Below are 20,322 nucleotides of genomic sequence, written 5' to 3'. Positions count from 1 at the left end.
ACTCAGTGCTTCTCAGGGATCGTAAATATGAAAAGGGGCTTTGATCCGAGCTATGCTGTTGGAAGAGAGACAGATGTCAGCCATACCTACAAGTTGAATCTTTAATCTGTAGGCAAATATCCCCTGCATATTAATAAGTTGGCACAAGTAAGCTCATACTTGCTTTGCTTATTGGGCTGTCCAGCACAGGGTTTACACACTTACCCCTAAATCTACTTAAAATGATATGCTTTGCCTCTGCATACCTTTCTGGTATTTTACCTTTATTTGCCTTTCTACTAACCATTTCCTGAAATTTTCTTTCTACCAGTTTAATCACAAACATGAGGGGGCTCCATTAGCATTGTCTGTAGGGAGTGGTGCCCCTAAACCGAAAGCCGTACCTCCCTATAGAGTTCTAAATCGGCTTCAGGAAAAAAACATAAGCAATCTCCTCCTCCATGACTTACAGCTTTGGAAACCCAGTGCAGGGTCAGCTAGGAGTCTGTTCCAACCGAATGGCAATGAGTGAATGAGTGCATGAATTACGAAAGGCTCAGTTACCCACTCCTCCCACAACATTTTGTTTCAAGATGACTCCCATTCTGTGCTGTTGTTACGTGTTTTGGTGTAGACTCAGCGGTCTTCTGCTGCTTCTTTCTGTGAAGCCATAGTACCCAGCCTAGCAATCAGCAGCCATTTCAATGAATAGCTGATGAGTGAATGATTTGAAAGATTAAATCCTAACTAACAAAACAGACTTCCTCATCTTACCTACACAATAAACTTTCAGTCAGGTGTAGACTTGTAACATGATAAGTGCTGGCGAAAGCATAAGATGTGCTAAAATGATACAAATGCAAAAGACGAAATACTGATGATTGCATCTGAAGAACAGACATATATAGATACATATTAAAAGTGTCAACATATTTAATAATGTAGGAAAAAATCTTTGCACTGCAATTCATCTTTTGGCAAATGATTGATTTTTTTTTATTGGTTTGGATGCCATCATTTGTGTGCATTGTGTTTCATTCACGTACATTATGTTTTATACAATCTTTACATTATGGTTCATACAATTATTCATGTACATGGTCTTTTAGGAAAACAATTACTGTTGGTCTATGCTTATTATTACCCCATCTTTTTTGAGCCCTATTGCATCTTTCCTATTCCTTCAGTCCCCAGTGTCCCCCTAAACTCTGTGGTCCCAGTGATTTCCACCCCTTTTCTTTTTCTGCCCCATTTTCTCTTCCCCCTTCCCCTTTTGGACATTTATACACATCTTTCTAGTTATCCTTCTCTTTTTACAATAATGCTCTTATGCAGTACTTGTCCTTATGAGGCTGTTACTTCATTAATCTTTGGTTTAAATTTGAAGAGCAGTGTTCTGAGTCATCCTGCTACATAGTTCAGATGCACTGTGAGTGGGTGCTAGCCCTCGAATTTATTCTGGGTATCCGTTTCCAAACTTTGTCCTACTTTTGTGAACAAGGCCCAGGGCTGGCTTTACCAGTAGTAGAACTCAACGCTTTAACACGTGCCTGGGAAAGACCAGACTATGAAGCCAAGCGGAATTGTGCCTCCTTGCTGTGCCCCTCCCCTCCTCCTTATTACACAGCCTCACTTAATAAACTGCATCCCAAAGGAAAGATAAGGTGCACATGATTACCTTGTCTACAGCTGTAAGGACTCCGGATCTCTCTGCGCATCAGAGAAGGCATAACCACCAAATGCAGAAACCTTTCAGGGGGAAAATTGTCACCTGGAGAAATACAACCACTTAGCACTTGGCATTTCTCATCTGATTCCACTGTCATGTAGTTTCACTTATAATCTTTGTAAAGAATTAACGTCTAAGTGAATCTGTTCTATTCAACTTCAGTAAACTCTTAGTCACTGTGATAGAAGTAGTATCTGAGATATTGCAGTAGGAGGAAAATCCATTTATTTTCTAGTATTTTTGTATATTTTGTATTTTCACTTTGAAACGTCCGAATAACCTTGAAGTCCGTAATCTCAGCTTCATTTTTCCATAAGCACTTGTCCACACCAGGATTGTTTGTGGGCTTACCTTTAAGACTAATCAGCTAGTTTAATTAATTGTCCAAAGTTTCTCTAAAACAATGTCCTAGTTCTTCTGTGTAACTGTACTATATCATGTACCCTTGTTATCTCTTCCACCAGATTTTTTTTAACACAAGTTGTTTTAAAACTCTAATCTCTGTGAGTGGAAAACAATGAAATGCAGTTGAAAAGACAGGCTGAAAGATAAACAGCAATATGACTTATCAGAATGGGTACAATTTTTGCTTGTTTAATGAGTACATCATACAGCCTTGCAATATATACACAAGGGGGGCGGGAGGTTTTATAACATATCAACTATGCCACATTATTTCAGCCATGATGGTATAGGATACATATCTAGGCTGAGAGTGTAGATAACGAAATATAAGTGCTTTGCCTGTCTAAACATGCTAAATAAATGAGCATTCGCTATCGCATTCCAATACATTAGAAGACATACTTGCATAGTTAATTTTCTTTTAAATACAGCACTCTTGATCATTTAAAGTATAGAGCTAAAGTGTATCTTAGTGTTTGAAGAAAGGGTTTGTAGTGGGGATTTTTCCTGCCCCACTTAAACAAATCTTTATTTAAATAAGACTTTTGGGAGAGAATCTTTGGCATATCTTCTTTTCAGGAAGTTTAACCAGGCAGGGCAAATAGGAACAAAGAAGCTACATTATAAAGAATATCAAATATAAGGAAAGATCAATGCTCTGACCCTTCAAAAAATAAAGCTAGCAGATATAGAGAGTGGAACTACCTAGAATTTCACTTTAGCTTTATAGACTGTTGGAATTTTGCCTTGTTTTGTTGTTACTTATCAAATAATAATATTTTAGGAAGGAAGAAAAATGGAGAGAGGGAAGACAGAACAAGAGAGGCAGGACAGAAAAGAAAAGTGCACCTTTCATAAAATTTCTAAAAGAATTATTGCAAAGGTTCATTTAAAGTAAATCTGTGATTGTAACCCTACAATGAGTGGTCATGGACATTTTTATGAATATAATGCAATGGTTATTGGTTAACAGAACTATCGCAGACTGTGTCTTATAAAGGTAGTCACCAGCTTACAATGGGATTATTTTCTAATGACTCCATTATAAGTTGATTCTGACGTGAGATAAATTGTCCCCATTTTGTTTGGTATTGACCTTTATAATCCATAACTTTGTAAATACACAAAGTGTCATGACTGGTTTTGCTATATATAGTGTTGGAGATATGTTGTTGTTGTTTTTGTTGTTATTGTTGTGTGTCATTGAGTGGCTTGTGACTCATAGCGATCCTATGTACCACAGCCCTAAACTCTGCTCTGTCCTGTGCCAATCTCGTCTCCTACACACTCCTCCCGATTACCCCAGTCACCGAATCAGTCCACCTCCCAGAGGTCCTTCCCCTCTGTGCCTGCCCTCCACCCTCCCAAGCCTGATGACCTTCTACAAGGACCAATCTCTCCTTACAACATGACCAAAGTATGTCAAACGAAGCCTCAGAATCCTTGCCTCCAAGGAGCTGCCCAGTTTAACCCTCTCCAGGATGAATCTGTTTGTTTGCCTAGCAGTCCATGGTACCCTCAACACTCTTCTTCAACACCAAAGCTCAAAAGCATCAATTCTTCTATCCTCCCTGGTCATTATCCAGCTCTCTGACGCATAACAAGTGATTGCAAAGACCATGACCTGTACCAGAAGCACCTTAGTCTCCAGAGAGACACCACTGCTCTTCAGTACTTTAGAGACGTCCCTAACAGCAGACTTTCCCATCTCAATATGTCTTTTAATTTCTTGGCTTCTGGTGCCAAGAGTGTTGACTGTGGAACCAAGCAGACTAAAGCTGTGAACAATCTCAATATAAAAAGTGTGTAAATGTTACAGTTAAAGAAACTTAATAAATTGCCTTTCAATTAATTGATGCTTCACACTCTACAAGAAGTCCTGGTGGCATAGTGGGTAATATATTGGACTGGTAACTTGAAGTTCAGCAGTTCAAATCCACTACATACTCCACAAGAAGAAGATGAACAGTCTTCTCCCATCAAGTTACAACTTCAGATCCAATGGAGGGTCACTGTGCATTAGAACTGACTTGATGGCAGTGGATTTGTGTTTGTTTGGTTTTTTTATTTCTTATGATAGAAAATGTTGGAAAGTTATGTGGCCTAGTGGGAATAGAGTTGTACTACCAAACCATATATATTAAGTTTAAATCTATTATTGGCTTCGTGGGAGGATGATGAGTAATCTTCCCTGCAATTTACAGCCACTGAAAACACATCTATGAGTCAGTTCTGATACGGGGGCAGTGAGTAGATGAGTGAGTGGTTGATCACATTATAGGCCTGATGTAAAATGAAGTTGGTATCAGTGTCATTATCACTGAAATTTTGGGACATGAACAGTTCAGTTGTCCTACATCATCAGAGTTGAACATTGCCCAACTTTCTATCCATTATGATTCCAATACCAACATCTACTTCATTGTAGATCAAGCCAAATCATATATAGAGCCCTGGTGGCCTAATGGCAAAAAGCTGTGCTATAATCCCAAAGGCACAGAGTTTGAGGCCACCAGTTGCTCCAAAGGATAAGAAGAGGCAATCTCCGCACATGTGGTTAACTGCCTCCGAAAACCCACTGGAGGGTCAGCTATGGGTCAGTTATGATTCTATGGTGCACAAAAAAATCACAACAGTCCTGTGTCATAAATATATAAAACCTTGCTTTGAATATAAATTAAACATCTACAAGTGAACATTGAGTAAAATAGCAAAATGTATACTGGTACATTGTATGGAGTTCATATTGCATCTACTTCCTAAACAACATACCTCTGGAAACTCTATGAACTTTGAGAAATGATGAGTCATTGAAAGACTTCAGGCCTTTTGTTCATAGGGTCGCAATGAGTCATGTTTGACTTGATGGCAATCAACAACAACCACCATGAAAAAAACCCCCAATAACCCACTGGTTGAGTGCAGTTTATATAACTCAAATGTGTTATGACTTGGGGCCTACCTGTTTCCAGGTTGCCATCTCCTATGGTGGCACAGTGCTAAACAGAGAGAAGCTATTTCAGACTCACCTGCAGCTCCACAGGAAAAGGACTTGGTGATCTGCTTGTATAAAGACTGCAGCCTGCAAAAACTACATGGAGTTCTAGTCTGTCATCTAAGGTTCCTATGATTTAAAACCCATTTCCCAGCAGCTGATGAAAGGAAAAGAATTCTGCTACTGATCACTGAACTGTTCATCTAATGCACATAATATGCTTTTCCATGAAGGAGGGTAGAGTAGTCGTTGTCTTGATCAAATCTTACACCCCAGAAACTGATGAGAAAAACATGAGAAGATGCTGTTGACATCTATCCAGAGTGCAGCAGGCCTTGTCAACTCATTCTCTTTCTTTTTTTCTTCTTAACAGGGGGTCAGCTTTGGTGCACCACCACGAAGGCCATCGCAGAAGGGGAAGAGCTAATTGCCTTTGTGGTGGATTTTGATTCAAGGCTACAAGCTGCCAGTCAGATGACTCTCACTGAGGGGATGTACCCAGCACGCCTGCTGGACTCCATTCAGCTGCTTCCCCAGCAAGCTGCCATGGCTTCGATTCTGCCTACGGCTATTGTCAACAGTAAGTGCTGACTCCTGGAGGCCGGCTTTGTAGAGGTGATGAGGACTTAGGGGAGAGAAAAACAAAAACACACACCACAAACCCACCAATTCCAACTTACACATAGCCAGGGATGGGCTTGTATCTCCAGCCTGAAGATTTCATTTTATACTCTCACTTTACTTTTCAAACCTATTATCAACATAAAAACTTTCATGAAATAGTTTATATATATGTTATATTTTATAAGTCTTAGAGATTTCATATCTGTTTTATGTTTTAGATAATATTTTATTAAGTGTTTGGTGAAAGAGTACATAGCAAGTTAGGTTCCTGTGTGATCATTTTCACACACATTATTCCCTGACATTAGATGCATTCTCTTCAGTTGTGTTCAGTATGTTCCTTTGCTAGTACTCTAGTTTCCCTATCCCCTTATCGTCTCAATTTTTATGTACACACATACATATATATGTATATGTGTGTGTATTTGCTTATCTTCTGATGAATACTTTGTTTCCATTTCTTTATCTTATGAATAAAGTAGCAAAGAGCATAGATGTGCATATGTCTCTAGGTCCAGTCCTTGGAGAGGGACATCATGCTTGGGAGGGTGGAAAGACAGTGCAAGATAGCAAGAACCTTGATGAGATGGACTGATTCAGTGCCTGGGGTAATGAGGGGTACATGTGTCAGAGACAGATTGGCTCAGGGTAGAGTAGGGTTTAGGGCTGTTGTACATAGGGTTGCTATGAGTCACAGGCAATTCGATGGCACAAAACAACAGGCTATATATTTATTATATAAGCAGTCTTCTCCTCTGATATTAATTGCCTCTGAAAACCCATTCTGAGTCAGTTCTGACCTGATGGTAGACAACAGCAACAGGACATTTAGGAATTGGTTTAGACTCAAAGGTACACGATAACAGGATATATACATGGAACGTTGTTGTTGTTGTTCAGTGCCGTCGAGTTGCAGGTGACTGACAGCGACCCTAGGAAGGAGAGTCCTCAACATTTGGGTGTCTTTCATCCTCTCTCCAGGTTCATAGGGTTTCTGGAGGCAAGCTATTACGGAAGTGGATGCCACTCCTCCTTCCAAGCTTGTTTTAATCAGGGAGCTCCATCCCACTCTCTGTCCGCACTGGGTAACCAACCATTAACGCATTTAACACGTCAGTGTCACAATGTTCAGCCTCACAGCAACCACAAGTGACCACTGTATGGCAACTTGTATACCAGGGCTATACGACCTAGAGGAATGTCTGAACAAAAACAATGAAAGACTGGCCCAAGGGCCGCAGATTAAAAGTCAACCACCTTTGGCTTAGTAGCATCGCTTTCTGTCCACTGGGCCAGCTGATCTCACTCTCTAGGGGTGTGTGTGTGTGTGTGTGTGTGTGTGTGTGTGTGTGTGTGTGTGTGTATAGTTCTTCTAACTCAAAGACCACCTATGTCTAGTGGTTTCGCAGGACAGAGATGGGCAATCTCCTCCCATTGTAATTTATGGTTTCAAGGACCCAGTGGAGGGCCGCTTTGAGTTGAAACAGACTTAGTAGCAGTTTCAGAATCTATACAAGGAACTCTAGTAGCACAGTCCACAGTGTGAAGCGCTACTAACCAATGATGTCATTCCATTGTGATCAGAAAAGCTGCTTTGTACAATTTCATAGATGGATTTTGTTGTTGAATGTTGAGACTTGTAAACCACCTGGGAGATGATCCGTGTGCACTGGAGAAGGAGGTCTATCTTTCTGATACTGGATGAGGTGTCATTATCAGTATCAATATGTCTGTTAGGTCTGATTCACTTATAGTTTTATTTAAATTTTCATTGGCCTTAATGATCTTCACTTTAGATGGTTTGTAAAAAATGGAAAGTGGTATGTTGAAGTCTCCTACTATTCTGTAATATTACTAGTAAGTTGTTCATTGTCTTATTATTGTCATATTACTGTAAATATAATTGTTCACTTGTCTCTTTCTTCAATATTGGGATTTGTTCATATATTTTAATGCATTTCTGCTTCTCAACTTATCACCATAGAGTCAGAAGTGACTCATAGGTTCTTACATAATGTTATGTCTTCTTGCTGGTTCACTCTTACTATTATATCATGAACCTCTTTATTTCTAGTCCTTCTGTAAGTGTACTTTATACTTCTCACAAATTTGATGTATTAGGTATTAATTATTGAATTTGTTCCATGGAAGTACCACATACTTGGTCTATATGATTGCTCATAGTATTGCATTTTTGTGTGTGATCTTTTGCTCTCAAAACTCTTAATTTTACCCCCTCTCATTTATAGAAACAAATAGTTATTTTATTCTCTTGCTTTCCCACTTGGCATATTCCCTGAAATAATACTTGAAGAGATTGTTGGGTGGTGGCAAATTCCCAGAGCTTCTGTAAGAGTGGAAATGTCTTGATACCCCTTCACACTGGAATGTCAGCTTTACATGCAAGGGATTCTGTGCTGTCAGTTGTTTTCTTGCATCATTTTATTGATGTCATTCCATTGTTTTCTGGTACAATGTAACAGCCCCCTTCCCTCTTTCTCACTGTGTTTCCCACGAACTCCTTGCCTATCCCTCACTCTCTTCTTACCTTTTTCCTTGGACACATGCTGCCCTTCTGATTTCATGTGGTTTATTACTGTTATGCGCAGACCTCCACAGAGTTAACTGTTCACTGTACAAGCTTCTCTGGTGTTTGGCTGGAAGTTGAGCTGTGGAGGAGAGTTCAGTTCCAGACCATAAGTATCTAAAAGTCAGACTTTCAGAGCTTACATAACTCTCTCTGTAAGATGAGTCAGTCAGTGTAGTTTGTTTTTTCCACTATTTTTGGTTTTTTACACAGTCTTTTTTCTACTAGGATCTCCCATTGTGATCCTTTTTAGGGAAGTTGTCACTAGGATTGGGAACCATCTAGTTTTTCTGGTTTGGGAATGGAGGAGGAAGAGGATTAGTAGTCCTGTGGACTAACTATTTGCACATGTCTTCCCCCCCCCCCCACCACACACACACACTCTTCTTTGCTTCAAATGGGAGCTGGGATGGGGTGACCAAAAAAAGCACCATCAATCACCACACATAAGATTTTTTAAATTTTATTTTATGTTTATTTGCACACCAAATTTGTATACATTGTGTTTCACACTTTCCTTCATTCATATTCTGTTTTATAAAATTAATCCCCATTGAATTATGCCTACTATTATCTCATCTTTTCAGATATCCACCAGATCTTTCCAGTTTTCTTTACTACCTCCACCCCCAGTCCACTCTCACCTCTTTGCTCTCACCCCTTCCCCCCTTAGATCCTCAGACATATTTTACTAGTTATCCTTCTATTTTTACAATAATGGTCTTATGCCATATTTGTCTTTGAGACTTAGAAAGTTCATTCAACATAATGCTTTCCAGTCTCTTCTAAGTTATATAGTCTTTTTTTTTTTAATCATTGCTCCTGAGGGCTGCATATGAATATACCATAGTTTCTCAAGCCATTAGATTGTGGTTGGACATTCAGGCTGTTTCCATGTTCTTGTGATAATAACACTGTTACGAACATTGACCACCCATAAGCTTTTAAGACCTCTGTCATTACTCACCATCATAAGAGTTTGCAGAGCATTGAGGGAGTCTTGAAATCAAGGACTAAAGCTTTCAATATGGGTTACATCTCACATTAAGAAAACAAAAATCTGCACCACCTTTGTGAGCTATGCAGTGTAAATTGACCTTGCTGTGCCCGGAAACTCTGATCCTTTGGCTAGGTCCCACAGCTCAATCCTTCATGATATTTGTTATGATATTTTGGGTTGATGTTTTCAATTTCCATGTTGGGTTTTTCATATTTTTTTTCTCCATTTGTTTGCTGATGTCCTTAGCTTTTTTCCCCCCTCATACATACTTCAACCCAAAATCTGAAAATCATTAATTCTTCACACTTTTCTGGCCTCTACAGGAGACATTTGCTAGTCTTTGTTTTGAATTGTTCTTCTTTTCTTGTGATGTTTTGTGCTTCACTATTTCTTTGTGTAACTGGCCCATTCCCTCCCCGCCCCCTCACCTTTTGTATTCTTGTTTCTGTGGGAAGTGTTACTGTCTGGATACACTCGTGGTGCAAGGGCCATATGCTCAGCTACTAACTGAAATGCCCACAAGCTGGACAGGGATGCTGCAGCCCAGGCTGCAAAGACTCAGTCCTGGGCACCCCACAGAGGAGCGCCTAACAGGGTCAGTGGCAGTGCACTTTGCTTAAGGACCACTAGAGGGCAGCCTTATATTTAGGTTTTATGTTGTTCTGTTTTGTTTTTTCTTTTCAGTACTGATTCAGGAATACTGAATACTTTGTCTCTGGAATTCAGTGTGCATGCATGGGAAGTGTTGTTTAGCTGGTCTCAAGACTCCAACATCAGCAGTGTGGTGCCTGGAATTTTCCAATGGAAAATAATGGCAGGGACCACTTGCTGTGTCCCACTGTGGCTGTCTGCACTCTGTCATCCCGTCTGAAGCATCCATCTTGCCTTGACACACTTATTATCCCTCCTGCTTTAAAGCTCACCTATCCTGGGCCTCAGCAACATTTAATAACGTTGATGCAGTATCATAGTCTCTCTTCGCCCCTTTCCAGTTATGAAGAGCCTCAATTCCCATCACCACTGTGCACCACCCTGTTGAAAATAAACTGATTCACCAAATGCTCCATTGGGAGAAAGGTGAGCAGTCTCCTCTCATAAAATTGACTGCCTCTGAAAACTCACTGAAGAGTCACCTATGGATCAGTTCCAGCTCGATAGTCCTCAACAACAACAGCGTCCTCTGATTAGTCCTTTTTTTGTGTTCCCTGTTTGGGATATTACAAAGCCCTATCTCAAAACTGCCGTGATATCGAGGTCCTGCCCCGATATATCGAAACAGTTCCGCCAAGAGAAGGGACGAGGATTAAATGAAGATGCAGAGAGCCCCCTCATTTATCATGAATCCCCCCTTTTATTATCTCTAAAAAGGCTTATATAGGTTTCCGAAAAACACACCTGCAGGGGTAATCACATTATCTCATTTAGGTTTCTGAAACACACCTGCAGGGGTAATCACATTATCTCTTTTAGGTTTCCATTCAAGATGGTTCTAGCCAAGATGGAATCAGTTCTGCTGGTTTTACAATGGTGTGCTAGTCTTGCCTTGCAAGTTAGCCAGGCCTCTGACACCGTGATGAGCAAGCACTTGTGATGCTGGCAGATAAGTTCTTGGAGCTTCTGAGCTGTTTGTCCTCCTTTTTTGCCTTGTATTGACCTCACCGTGTCTCTCTGTTATATCATCTGCTGCTTCCCTATCTCTCTTGGTCCTTGTTTGAGACTTCCTTCTCCCACCAGTAGCCTCACTGGGCTAGTAACTATTTCTTCTCTTGATGCCAGAGAATCTCACGCTAATCAAAATACCTCACTACTTGTTCATCAAGTGAGACTATCAGTTCCTTAAGAAAAGTTTCTTAGTTTTTCATCTTGCCATGCACCCTACTCAGTTTAGGATCTAGCATAGGCACTCCCTAGTTAATTTACTAAACCAATAAATGATGTCAAAGTTTAAGTTCAGAACTAGCTTTTGTTCGGCCATTAGATTCTTAGCTTTAAACCAACTGGCTAAACCAATTTACATTACTTACCTGTAAATGTATACTTTTCTAAATGTTAGGTACTATTTAGACGCTCTTGCCTTTTGTGCTTTTAATGCTGAGGGCTCCTACTCCTTCCTAGAGTTCTATAGGAAGTTGAATTGTGTTGACTCTTTTTTAAAAGCCTCATCCTGTGACCTAGAATGGCTCCCACAGCTGCACTCAGCACCATCTGATTGCTCAATTCAGAACCCAAGAGCAGACGCTGAGGACAATTGGACAGAATATGCTTTGCCCACGGCGGGCTCCACATGGGAAGCAAACAGCTAACTGCCCTTGTGTTTCTCCTGCAGAGGACATATTCCCGTGCAAGTCCTGCGGCATCTGGTACCGGAGCGAGCGCAATCTCCAGGCCCATTTAATGTACTATTGCAGCGGGAGGCAGCGGGAAGCTGTGCCCGTGTCAGAAGAAAACGAGGACAGTGGCCATCAGGTCTCCAGCCTGTGCCCCTTCCCACAGTGCACCAAGAGCTTTTCCAACGCGCGTGCGCTGGAGATGCACCTGAGTTCACACAGTGGTGAGTGTGCCCTTGTTTCTCCCTAAGACAATGTGTGTGTGTGTGTGTGTGTGTGTGTGTGTGTAGGTGTGTAGGACTCATAGCAACTCTTTGAACAAGAGACTCGAATTCTGTCCAATCCTGTGCCGTCCTCTCTGACACACCTGAGCGCATTCCTGCAGTCACGTGTGTATGTATAGATGTTGTTTTTGTTGATTGCCGTCAAGATGAGCATGACTCACAGCGACCCTCTGAACAAAAGACCTGAAGCCTTCCTATAACTATGGTCGTTTCTCAAAGTTCATAGAGTTTCTAGAGGCATATTGTTTAGGAAGTGGATGCCGCTCCTGCTGGTAGACATATATATGTCTTCTCATTCCCGTCCAGTCAGGATTGACTCCTGGCTGATCCTCCAGTGGAATGCCCTTCTCCATCCCTCCAAGCAGCTAGTGGATTCAAACCACATACTTTTGCTTTGGCAGCAGAATTCCTTACCATCAAGCCACCAGAGCTCCCTGAATGAATGATAGCTAGATGTGTAAATACATACATCTTTTATTATATTTAAATTCTTTTCTATTTGGGGAGCTCTGGTGGCCTAGTGACAAGAAGCTACACTAAAATCTTGAAGACACATGGTTCAAGGCCACCAGCCGCTCTGTGGGAGACAGATGGGCAGTCTCCTCCCATGTGGGATCAGATCTGACTCAACAGTACACAGCAACAATGCATCATATACACTTTCATTGCCGTTAAGTCAGAACTGACTCCTCGCTGATCTCCCAGAGCATTGCCCATCTGTCTCCCACAGAGCTGCTGGTGGATTCAGAGTGTCAAGAGAGGCACCGCCTTTGGGGTATCAGCACAACCCCCTAGAACCGCTCTCCCAGAGCTGCCTAGCGTAGTTGGTGTTGCTGTTGTTTACTTTCAAGTTGGAACTGACTCATCGTTGACCCTCCAGTGGGTTTTCAGAGGAAGTAAATAGTATAGGAAGAGACATGGATCAATATTAATATTTAATTAGAAAACATTTTCCTGAGCCAGCTATGTTATCCTATGTCTGTCACAACTTGGATATTCCGTTTAAGTGACTAGCACAGCAACAGTGGTCAGACTGTAAGCCAAATCTTACTGGTCTTCAGATGAGAAAAAAAATAATATTCTGGGGAGGAAAAGGCCTTTTGTCACTGTCATCAGTATTCACTGATTTAAGAATTGAATGATCTTGGCAACCTGATCACAGTGTATTCTACACAAGGAAGAAACAGCAGATACCTAAAAATCAGTACTTCCTGTTCAATATTTAATGTAACTCAATATTCAAATCAATATTTGCTATTTCAGCTGCAAAGTTCTTATTTGGTTAGAACCAATTAAAATCAAACTTGAGAGAATATAACTTTTAAATACAGAATTATAGACATTCTAGGTTTCAAAAGTATTCACTATAATGTTTTTAATCTGTTCTTTTTGCAAAAACGACTGTTAGGACTACGTTTTAACATTATTTAGGAAAAAACAGATGGAAAGTTAGCTTTCCCCCCAACTTCATTTTTAATAATGAAGTTATAAATAGTTCCACTTGCTTCTGAGTTTTAGACCCAACTATTATTAGTCTCATAGCATAACATACTGAATTCTTGATTTTTAAAATTTAACTTGATCAACTATATTCAATTATATTTTGAAGCCTTCAGCTGCTGCACCAGAGAAAGATGGGCAGCTTCCGCCAGTTAAAAACTGTAGCTGAAAAGCCCAGTGGATTGTGACCATGAGTCACAATTGACTCAATGGCCGAGGGTTTAAATAGTGTTAGCTATTATTGGATGAGGGCAATCAGGATGAGGAATCAGAGTTGTCCTATAGCCATAAAATAACAAAAAAATGAAGAGCATTTCTGGTGACTAATTTCTCTGGTATCTTTTTTTTTTTTTTTAAAAAAAAAGCACAATAAAACCACCTTAAGTAAATGTTGGACTTAAAAATAAAAGTCTTTGTAAATGAAATCCAATCATCCAACACCCTAGCCCAACAAAAGATTTTGTTTTTGTTTGAATCTATGAAATTTTAAGTTAAAAGCAGGCAATTTCACATCCACTGATACTCTTCCTTATCCCTCCAAATGGCCTACCTTCATGTCAGTGCCAGAGTTAAAGAAAAAGGTTGGCTGTCCCAGATCCTAAGTAAAATCAAGCAGAAAGAGCAGCAGTTCTTAAACGAAGAATCCTTTAAGTCAAATGGGGGGGGGGGTGGAACCACAAAAAGCGTTGGATTAGTTAAGAGAAAAGTCAAAGTCCCCTATCATCACTATATGAAACCCTGCCAGATAATCAGCTGATAAATCTAAAAGACAGCTCTCCTTCTGACCTAGAGTAGAGAGAAGAGAATCAACCCCACCTGACTTAACCACATAGCAACATATGGGAACTGGAGGTGAGCATAGTGATGCTTCCACAGCCTAGTCAATGGCGATATTCAAAATATCTAATAAATAGGGACACGGAAGGGATATGGAGACAGGAAGTGACAGCAGAATGCTTATCCTCAATTATTAAGTGTACTGATATCTACGAGCTAAGTATCAACCCTGGCTAGAGACAAGCTATATTCAGGCAAAAGAAGTAATGCAACCTTTGATTTATACCAAAGGCAAACTTTGTTGTTGTTGTTGTTACGTACCGTCAAGTTGCTTGCAACTCATAGCAACCTTATGTACAAGAGCTCTAAACCCTGTTCTACCCTGTGCCAACCTGTCTCTGACATACCTACTCCCATTACCCGAATCACTGAATCAATACATCTCGTCAAGGTTCTTCCTCTCCTGTGCTGTCCCTCCACTTTCCCAAACAAGATCTCCCTCTCCAGGGACTGGACCCTCCTTGCAACATGCCCAAACTATATCAGATGAAGCTTCAGAATCCTTGCCTCGAAGGAGCAGCCTGGTTTCACCTTCTCTAGGATGAACCTGTTTGTTCCCCTAACAGTCCATAGTATATTATTAACTGTTTTCTATTTCGATTTATTCTGAATAAAAACACTGAAATTATTTGACTTGCCCACAGCTCTTCAGCTGTAATACTAATGAGAGTCCACTTTTCCCCTAACACAGAGTACAATTAATAGGAAGATTATTGGATTAGAAATTCTCAAATCTGATTTTTAGGTGTGTGATTTCATCGTGTCATAACTTCCTATCATCTTTAATTCTCTTGGATCCTTTCTGTTTGTTTCCCAAAATGTAAGCGGAGGACAGTGATACCCATCTCCTAGAGATATTAAATGTGAGCATGTTTAGGAAACTATCAGATGTGGGGAAGGCTTTGTGGTCTCCTCTCCTGCCATTTACAGCTTCTGAAAACCCCCTGGAGTGTCAGCTCCAGGTCAGTTCTGTCTGGACAGCACACAACAAGAGTATTGTCTCACATGACAAGGCATGTCAGAAGTAAACCAGTATCACAAATGAGATTTTGACAAATGTCCTTTCATTCCTGCTGGGTCATCAGCAAGGGTGGATGTCAGCAGAGAAAGCAGCTCGTGTGTTTCTGAGACCTCTCATTTTTGTGTGTCTCTGCAGGTGTGAAAATGGAAGAATTCCTCCCCGCTGGTGCGAGTCTGAAGTGCACTGTGTGTAGCTACACGGCTGACTCCGTGATCAACTTTCACCAGCATCTGTTCTCCCATCTCACTCAAACCGCCTTCCGCTGTAACCACTGCCACTTCGGCTTCCAGACTCAGAGGGAGTTACTGCAGCACCAGGAGCTCCATGGCCCTGGCAGCAAACTTCCCAGGGACGGTGACGTGGAACACTCCCCAGGGGGGACTGAAGACAGCCTTCAGCCCCCTGTGGACCTGCTAACCAGAAGCGAACTCCCCCAGAACCACAAGTCCATGCAGACGAAAGACGCCAGCTCTGACACAGAGCTGGACAAGTGCGAGAAAAAGACTCAGCTGTTTTTCCCTAACCAGAGACCTGAGATCCAGCCAGGCGCAAATAAGCAAAGCTTTTCCTATACAAAAATCAAGTCTGAGCCCTCTAGCCCAAGACTGGCCTCCTCTCCCGTGCAGACTAACCTCGGGCCTTCCTTCCCCGTGGGCCCTTTCCTCTCTCAGTTCGCTTTCCCCCAGGATATCACCATGGTCCCCCAAGCTTCAGAGATCTTAGCCAAGATGTCTGAACTAGTCCATCGACGGCTGAGGCATGGAAGTAGTAGCTACCCCCCTGTAATTTACAGCCCCTTGATGCCCAAGGGGGCGACTTGTTTTGAGTGTAACATAACGTTCAATAATTTGGATAATTATCTAGTGCACAAAAAACACTACTGCAGCAGCCGATGGCAGCAGATGGCTAAGTCTCCGGAGTTCCCCGGTGTTTCTGAAAAGATGCCTGAGGCCGTGAGTCCCAACACTGGTCAGACGTCCCTCAACCTCCTCACCCCAGCTGCTCACGCCACCGAGCCCGAGAACTCGCTGCTGCCGACACCCTGCATCAATTCTTCCACCGTTTTAGATTTAATCGGGCCAAACGGCAAGGGCCACGACAAGGACTTTGCGCCCCAAGCCAAGAAGCTCTCCACCCCCAGCAACGGTGACGAGAAAATGAATGGGAAACCGGTGGATGTGAAGAACCCCAGCCTCCCCTTAGTGGATGGGGAGAGTGACCCCAATAAGACGACCTGCGAAGCTTGCAACATCACCTTCAGCCGCCACGAGACGTACATGGTCCACAAGCAGTACTACTGTGCCACGCGCCACGACCCGCCCCTGAAGCGCTCGGCCGCCAACAAAGTGCCTGCGCTGCAGCGCACCATGCGCACGCGCAAGCGGAGGAAGATGTACGAGATGTGCCTGCCGGAGCCGGAGCACAGGCCTCCGCTGGGGCCGCAGCGCTTCCTCGACGCCGCCAGCCTTGCCAACCCATGCACCTCCACCCAGGAGCCCGCCGAAGCGCTGGCCGAGTGCTACCACCCTCGGTGTGACATCTTCCCCGGCCTCGTCTCCAAGCACTTGGACGCGTCCCTGCCTCTCAACAAGTGCGGGCCGCTTTCCAAATGCGAGACCACTCATGCCAGCGCTTCGTGCCTGGAGATGGACGCACCCATCGATCTCAGCAAAAAGTGTCTCTCCCAGGCCGAGCGCACGACCGCGTCGCCCAAAAGGCTGCTGGACTACCACGAGTGCACCGTGTGCAAGATCAGCTTCAACAAGGTGGAGAACTACCTGGCCCACAAGCAGAATTTCTGCCCGGTCACCGCGCATCAGCGCAGTGACCTGGGCCCGCTCGACGGCAAGGTGTTCCCCAATCCGGAAAGCGAACGAAGCAGCCCTGACAGCAGCTATGAGCGGGGCATCATCAAATGTGAGAAAAACGGCAATCTGAAGCAGCCTTCCCCCAATGGCAACCTCTTCTCCTCCCACCTGGCGACGCTGCAAGGCCTCAAGGTCTTCAGTGAAGCCGCGCAGCTGATTGCCACGAAAGAAGAAAACAAACATTTGTTTCTTCCCCAATGCCTTTATCCTGGAGCAATAAAGAAAGCAAAGGGGGCTGATCAGCTTTCGCCGTATTATGGAATAAAGCCAAGCGATTATATTTCTGGTTCTCTGGTCATTCAGAACACTGACACAGAGCCAAGCACAAATGCTGAAAATGAATCTCCGAAAGGCCAGGCTTCCTCCAATGGGTGTGCGCTGCAGAAGAAAGAGTCTCTGCCGCTGTTGCCCAAAAACAGAGGGATGGTCATCGTGAATGGGGGACTGAAACAAGACGAGAGGCCTCCGCCCAACCCGCAGCAAGAGAACATTGCCCAGAACCCACAGCATGAAGACGGGCACAAGTCTCCGACCAGGGTGCCTGACAACCCATTAGCTGCAAACGAGAATGTCTCCCCAGGCGTCCCCTCTGCCGATGAACAGTTGTCTAGTATAGCGAAAGGCGTGAATGGTACCACCCAGACGCCAACCAGTGGGAAATACTGCCGGCTGTGTGATATCCAGTTCAACAACCTTTCAAACTTTATAACTCACAAGAAGTTTTATTGCTCGTCACATGCTGCAGAGCACGTCAAATGAAATAGCCAAGCCGAGAAACTTCCCTCACCGTTGGTACCAGTGTTTAGTATGTGGTTCTACCCGGTCCAGAAACAAGAAGTTAAAAAACAAACAAAAGGCAAAAAGCTGTTGGAATTTGCAACTAGGCAATCAGGAGAGAATTCATTCTGGCTGAGTTGAAGACTTAAGGTGTAATTTCATTACAGTTCATTAGTAAAGTGTATTATGGGTGCCATTTAAAAAAATTAATTTATTTTACCAGCAGTATTCATAGCTGTGGTTATGTTATTTTTTATTTAAAACTTTATATTAAAGTCATTTGTAATGTTATTGTATAGTTATTGTGTAGCACATATGGTTTGCAATGTATAGTAGCTTTTAAAGGAAATAGTCACAAATACAGAAGAGCATTTTAGAAATAGCTTCAAAAGCACTTGTGTATCTTGATTTTTTTCTTATATGCTGTTGCAGATATACGTATATGCTAAAATATAACTTGCAAAGATGTTCTAAGTACACATGCTATAAGTTCGCCTTAAGATTTAAATTCTTGGATAATCAGGCTCGGTTTGCACTTTATATTTTAGCAGATACAGTTTCTTAGTGACTAGGCTTTGCATTTGTATGTAGCAGTACGTTCTGTCCATTTTCTTAAACTTAAACATGTATGTTAAATGAAGATGGCGATTTTTTTCTTGTATAGTACTTGTATTTTCTTTCGCTGATGCAGCTCTCTCAATTTTTAAACCTTTGCTGTTAAATGCAATACTTTATAAAGAATGAACAAAATTACTGGAAGCAGTATTGTAAGTAATGAGGTAGTAGGAATCAGTTTTATCTTTTGAAAGGCACAGTCTAAAATTGAAACCCTAAACTCAATGCTGCAAGTATGAATTTAATTCATATATAAGATCTATTTAAATATAAGAGTAGCAATACTGCACCTGGTGATCACAAAGATAATGTTCTACTTCTGATAGAAATAATTTCTCAACAAATGTTGTTACTATGCATGTATATGGATGGAATAAAATTCCAGATTGTTGGAGAAGTTTGGCATCCTTGTTTTATTCTTTAAAATAAAAGGAAATCAGATAGCTACTTTGAGATGAGAGTGGATTCGAAACAAAAAAATGACCAACTGTTGAAGGAATAGATTATATTTTACATATGCCTAATTAAGATAAGTTATTGTATAAACAATATGCATTGAGGTACAGACTTCAGACAATGGAACCAGAAAAGTCATTTGATTGATTGATTGCAGTCATGCCATACATCTCTGTTCTTCATCCACCCTCACTGCCATAGCAAACATGACAAAGAGCAATTTGAGGAGTATTTTAAGTAGCTCATAACCACTAGAGTTGGTACAAATGTTGAACAATATACCTAGTTTTCAAATGAGCTTTACCACCAAGGTTTGAATTTGGGGGAGTCTTAAAATATCAAAGTGACCCTGATGAGTAAAGATGCCCAGATCTCATGTTTACAGTTTGTCCAGGGATTTGTGTGTTGAGGAAAAAATGGAGAGTAGACAATGTGAGTCATATCAAGGGTGACTCTGTGGATCTGTCAAAGTTGTTGAGATGCTCTTTAAATAGAGTCAATATGTGAATATTGTGTTTGGTAACAATGGTGGAGTGCACGTGAAACCCAGGTGTGGAGAGGAAGAGATTAGCTAGAAGTCATGATTGGGACCCTAACTGGGGAGTAGGAGATGAGAGAAAAGGCCAGGCTGAAGGAGAGGCATAGGCTGAGTGCAGTGTTACACAATGAATCCATAACCAACCAAAACCAGGGGTTAGTAACTAGACATTGAGACCAAACCGAAGAAAATAGCAAAGACTTTTCACTCACACTGAAAAAGAAAAATGCTTCATGTTACACACGAAGCACTTAAGTCAGAATAATTTGCATCAGTTAGTGGAATAGTCTTGTGGAAACATGCGAAGGAGATGGTTTATGTTCGTTCTCCAGGTTATTCTGTGGAACTTAAGCAGTCTACAGTTACTGTTGTCATCAAGTCAGAGCTATAATTCTAAGTTCGGTAAAGTAACCTAAACCAAACATGATTTCCTCAGAGTCAAGTCCAACTCACAGAAACCCTACTGGACAGAGGAGAGTTGCCCATAAGTTTGTCCAGTCGGTTCTTTGTGATTGCAAACTGCAGCATGTTCCTTCTGGTGATGTCTGGTGGACTCAAACACCTGACCTTTGTGTCAATACATTAGTTCTTTGAACCACTGTACCAACATAAATCCTTACACAGTACTAACTCACTAAATAAAAAGTTTTTTGTGATGAGGTCTGAGTCTTTTATTTATTCACTTAAGCCAACTTAGGTAGGATATTCTATATTGCCTTCCCTTGAACATAATTGATAATTGAATAAAATAAACAGAGTGAAAACTACATCCTGTGGTCT

The 20,322-nt window shown here is 41.8% G+C and overlaps 1 protein-coding gene across 1 annotated transcript in view; it reads left to right on the top strand.

Annotated features, from left to right (window-relative positions):
- Positions 1–18,945, top strand: part of ZFPM2 (zinc finger protein, FOG family member 2) — a 608,205-nt gene extending 589,260 nt beyond the window's left edge. Inside the window, exons 6-8 of the mRNA XM_006897144.1 lie at positions 5,482–5,688; positions 11,646–11,870; positions 15,424–18,945. Coding sequence (XP_006897206.1) covers positions 5,482–5,688; positions 11,646–11,870; positions 15,424–17,915 — 2,924 coding nt within the window. The 3' untranslated portion in view covers positions 17,916–18,945. The remainder of the gene's footprint in view (positions 1–5,481; positions 5,689–11,645; positions 11,871–15,423) is intronic.
- Positions 18,946–20,322: the final 1,377 nt, after the last annotated feature.

The sequence above is a fragment of the Elephantulus edwardii genome, unplaced genomic scaffold (genome assembly GCF_000299155.1).
Source record: "Elephantulus edwardii isolate Elephantulus edwardi_28Jun2011 unplaced genomic scaffold, EleEdw1.0 scaffold00202, whole genome shotgun sequence".
Classification (NCBI taxonomy): domain Eukaryota; kingdom Metazoa; phylum Chordata; class Mammalia; order Macroscelidea; family Macroscelididae; genus Elephantulus; species Elephantulus edwardii.
This window is presented reverse-complemented; position numbering and strand designations above follow the sequence as displayed.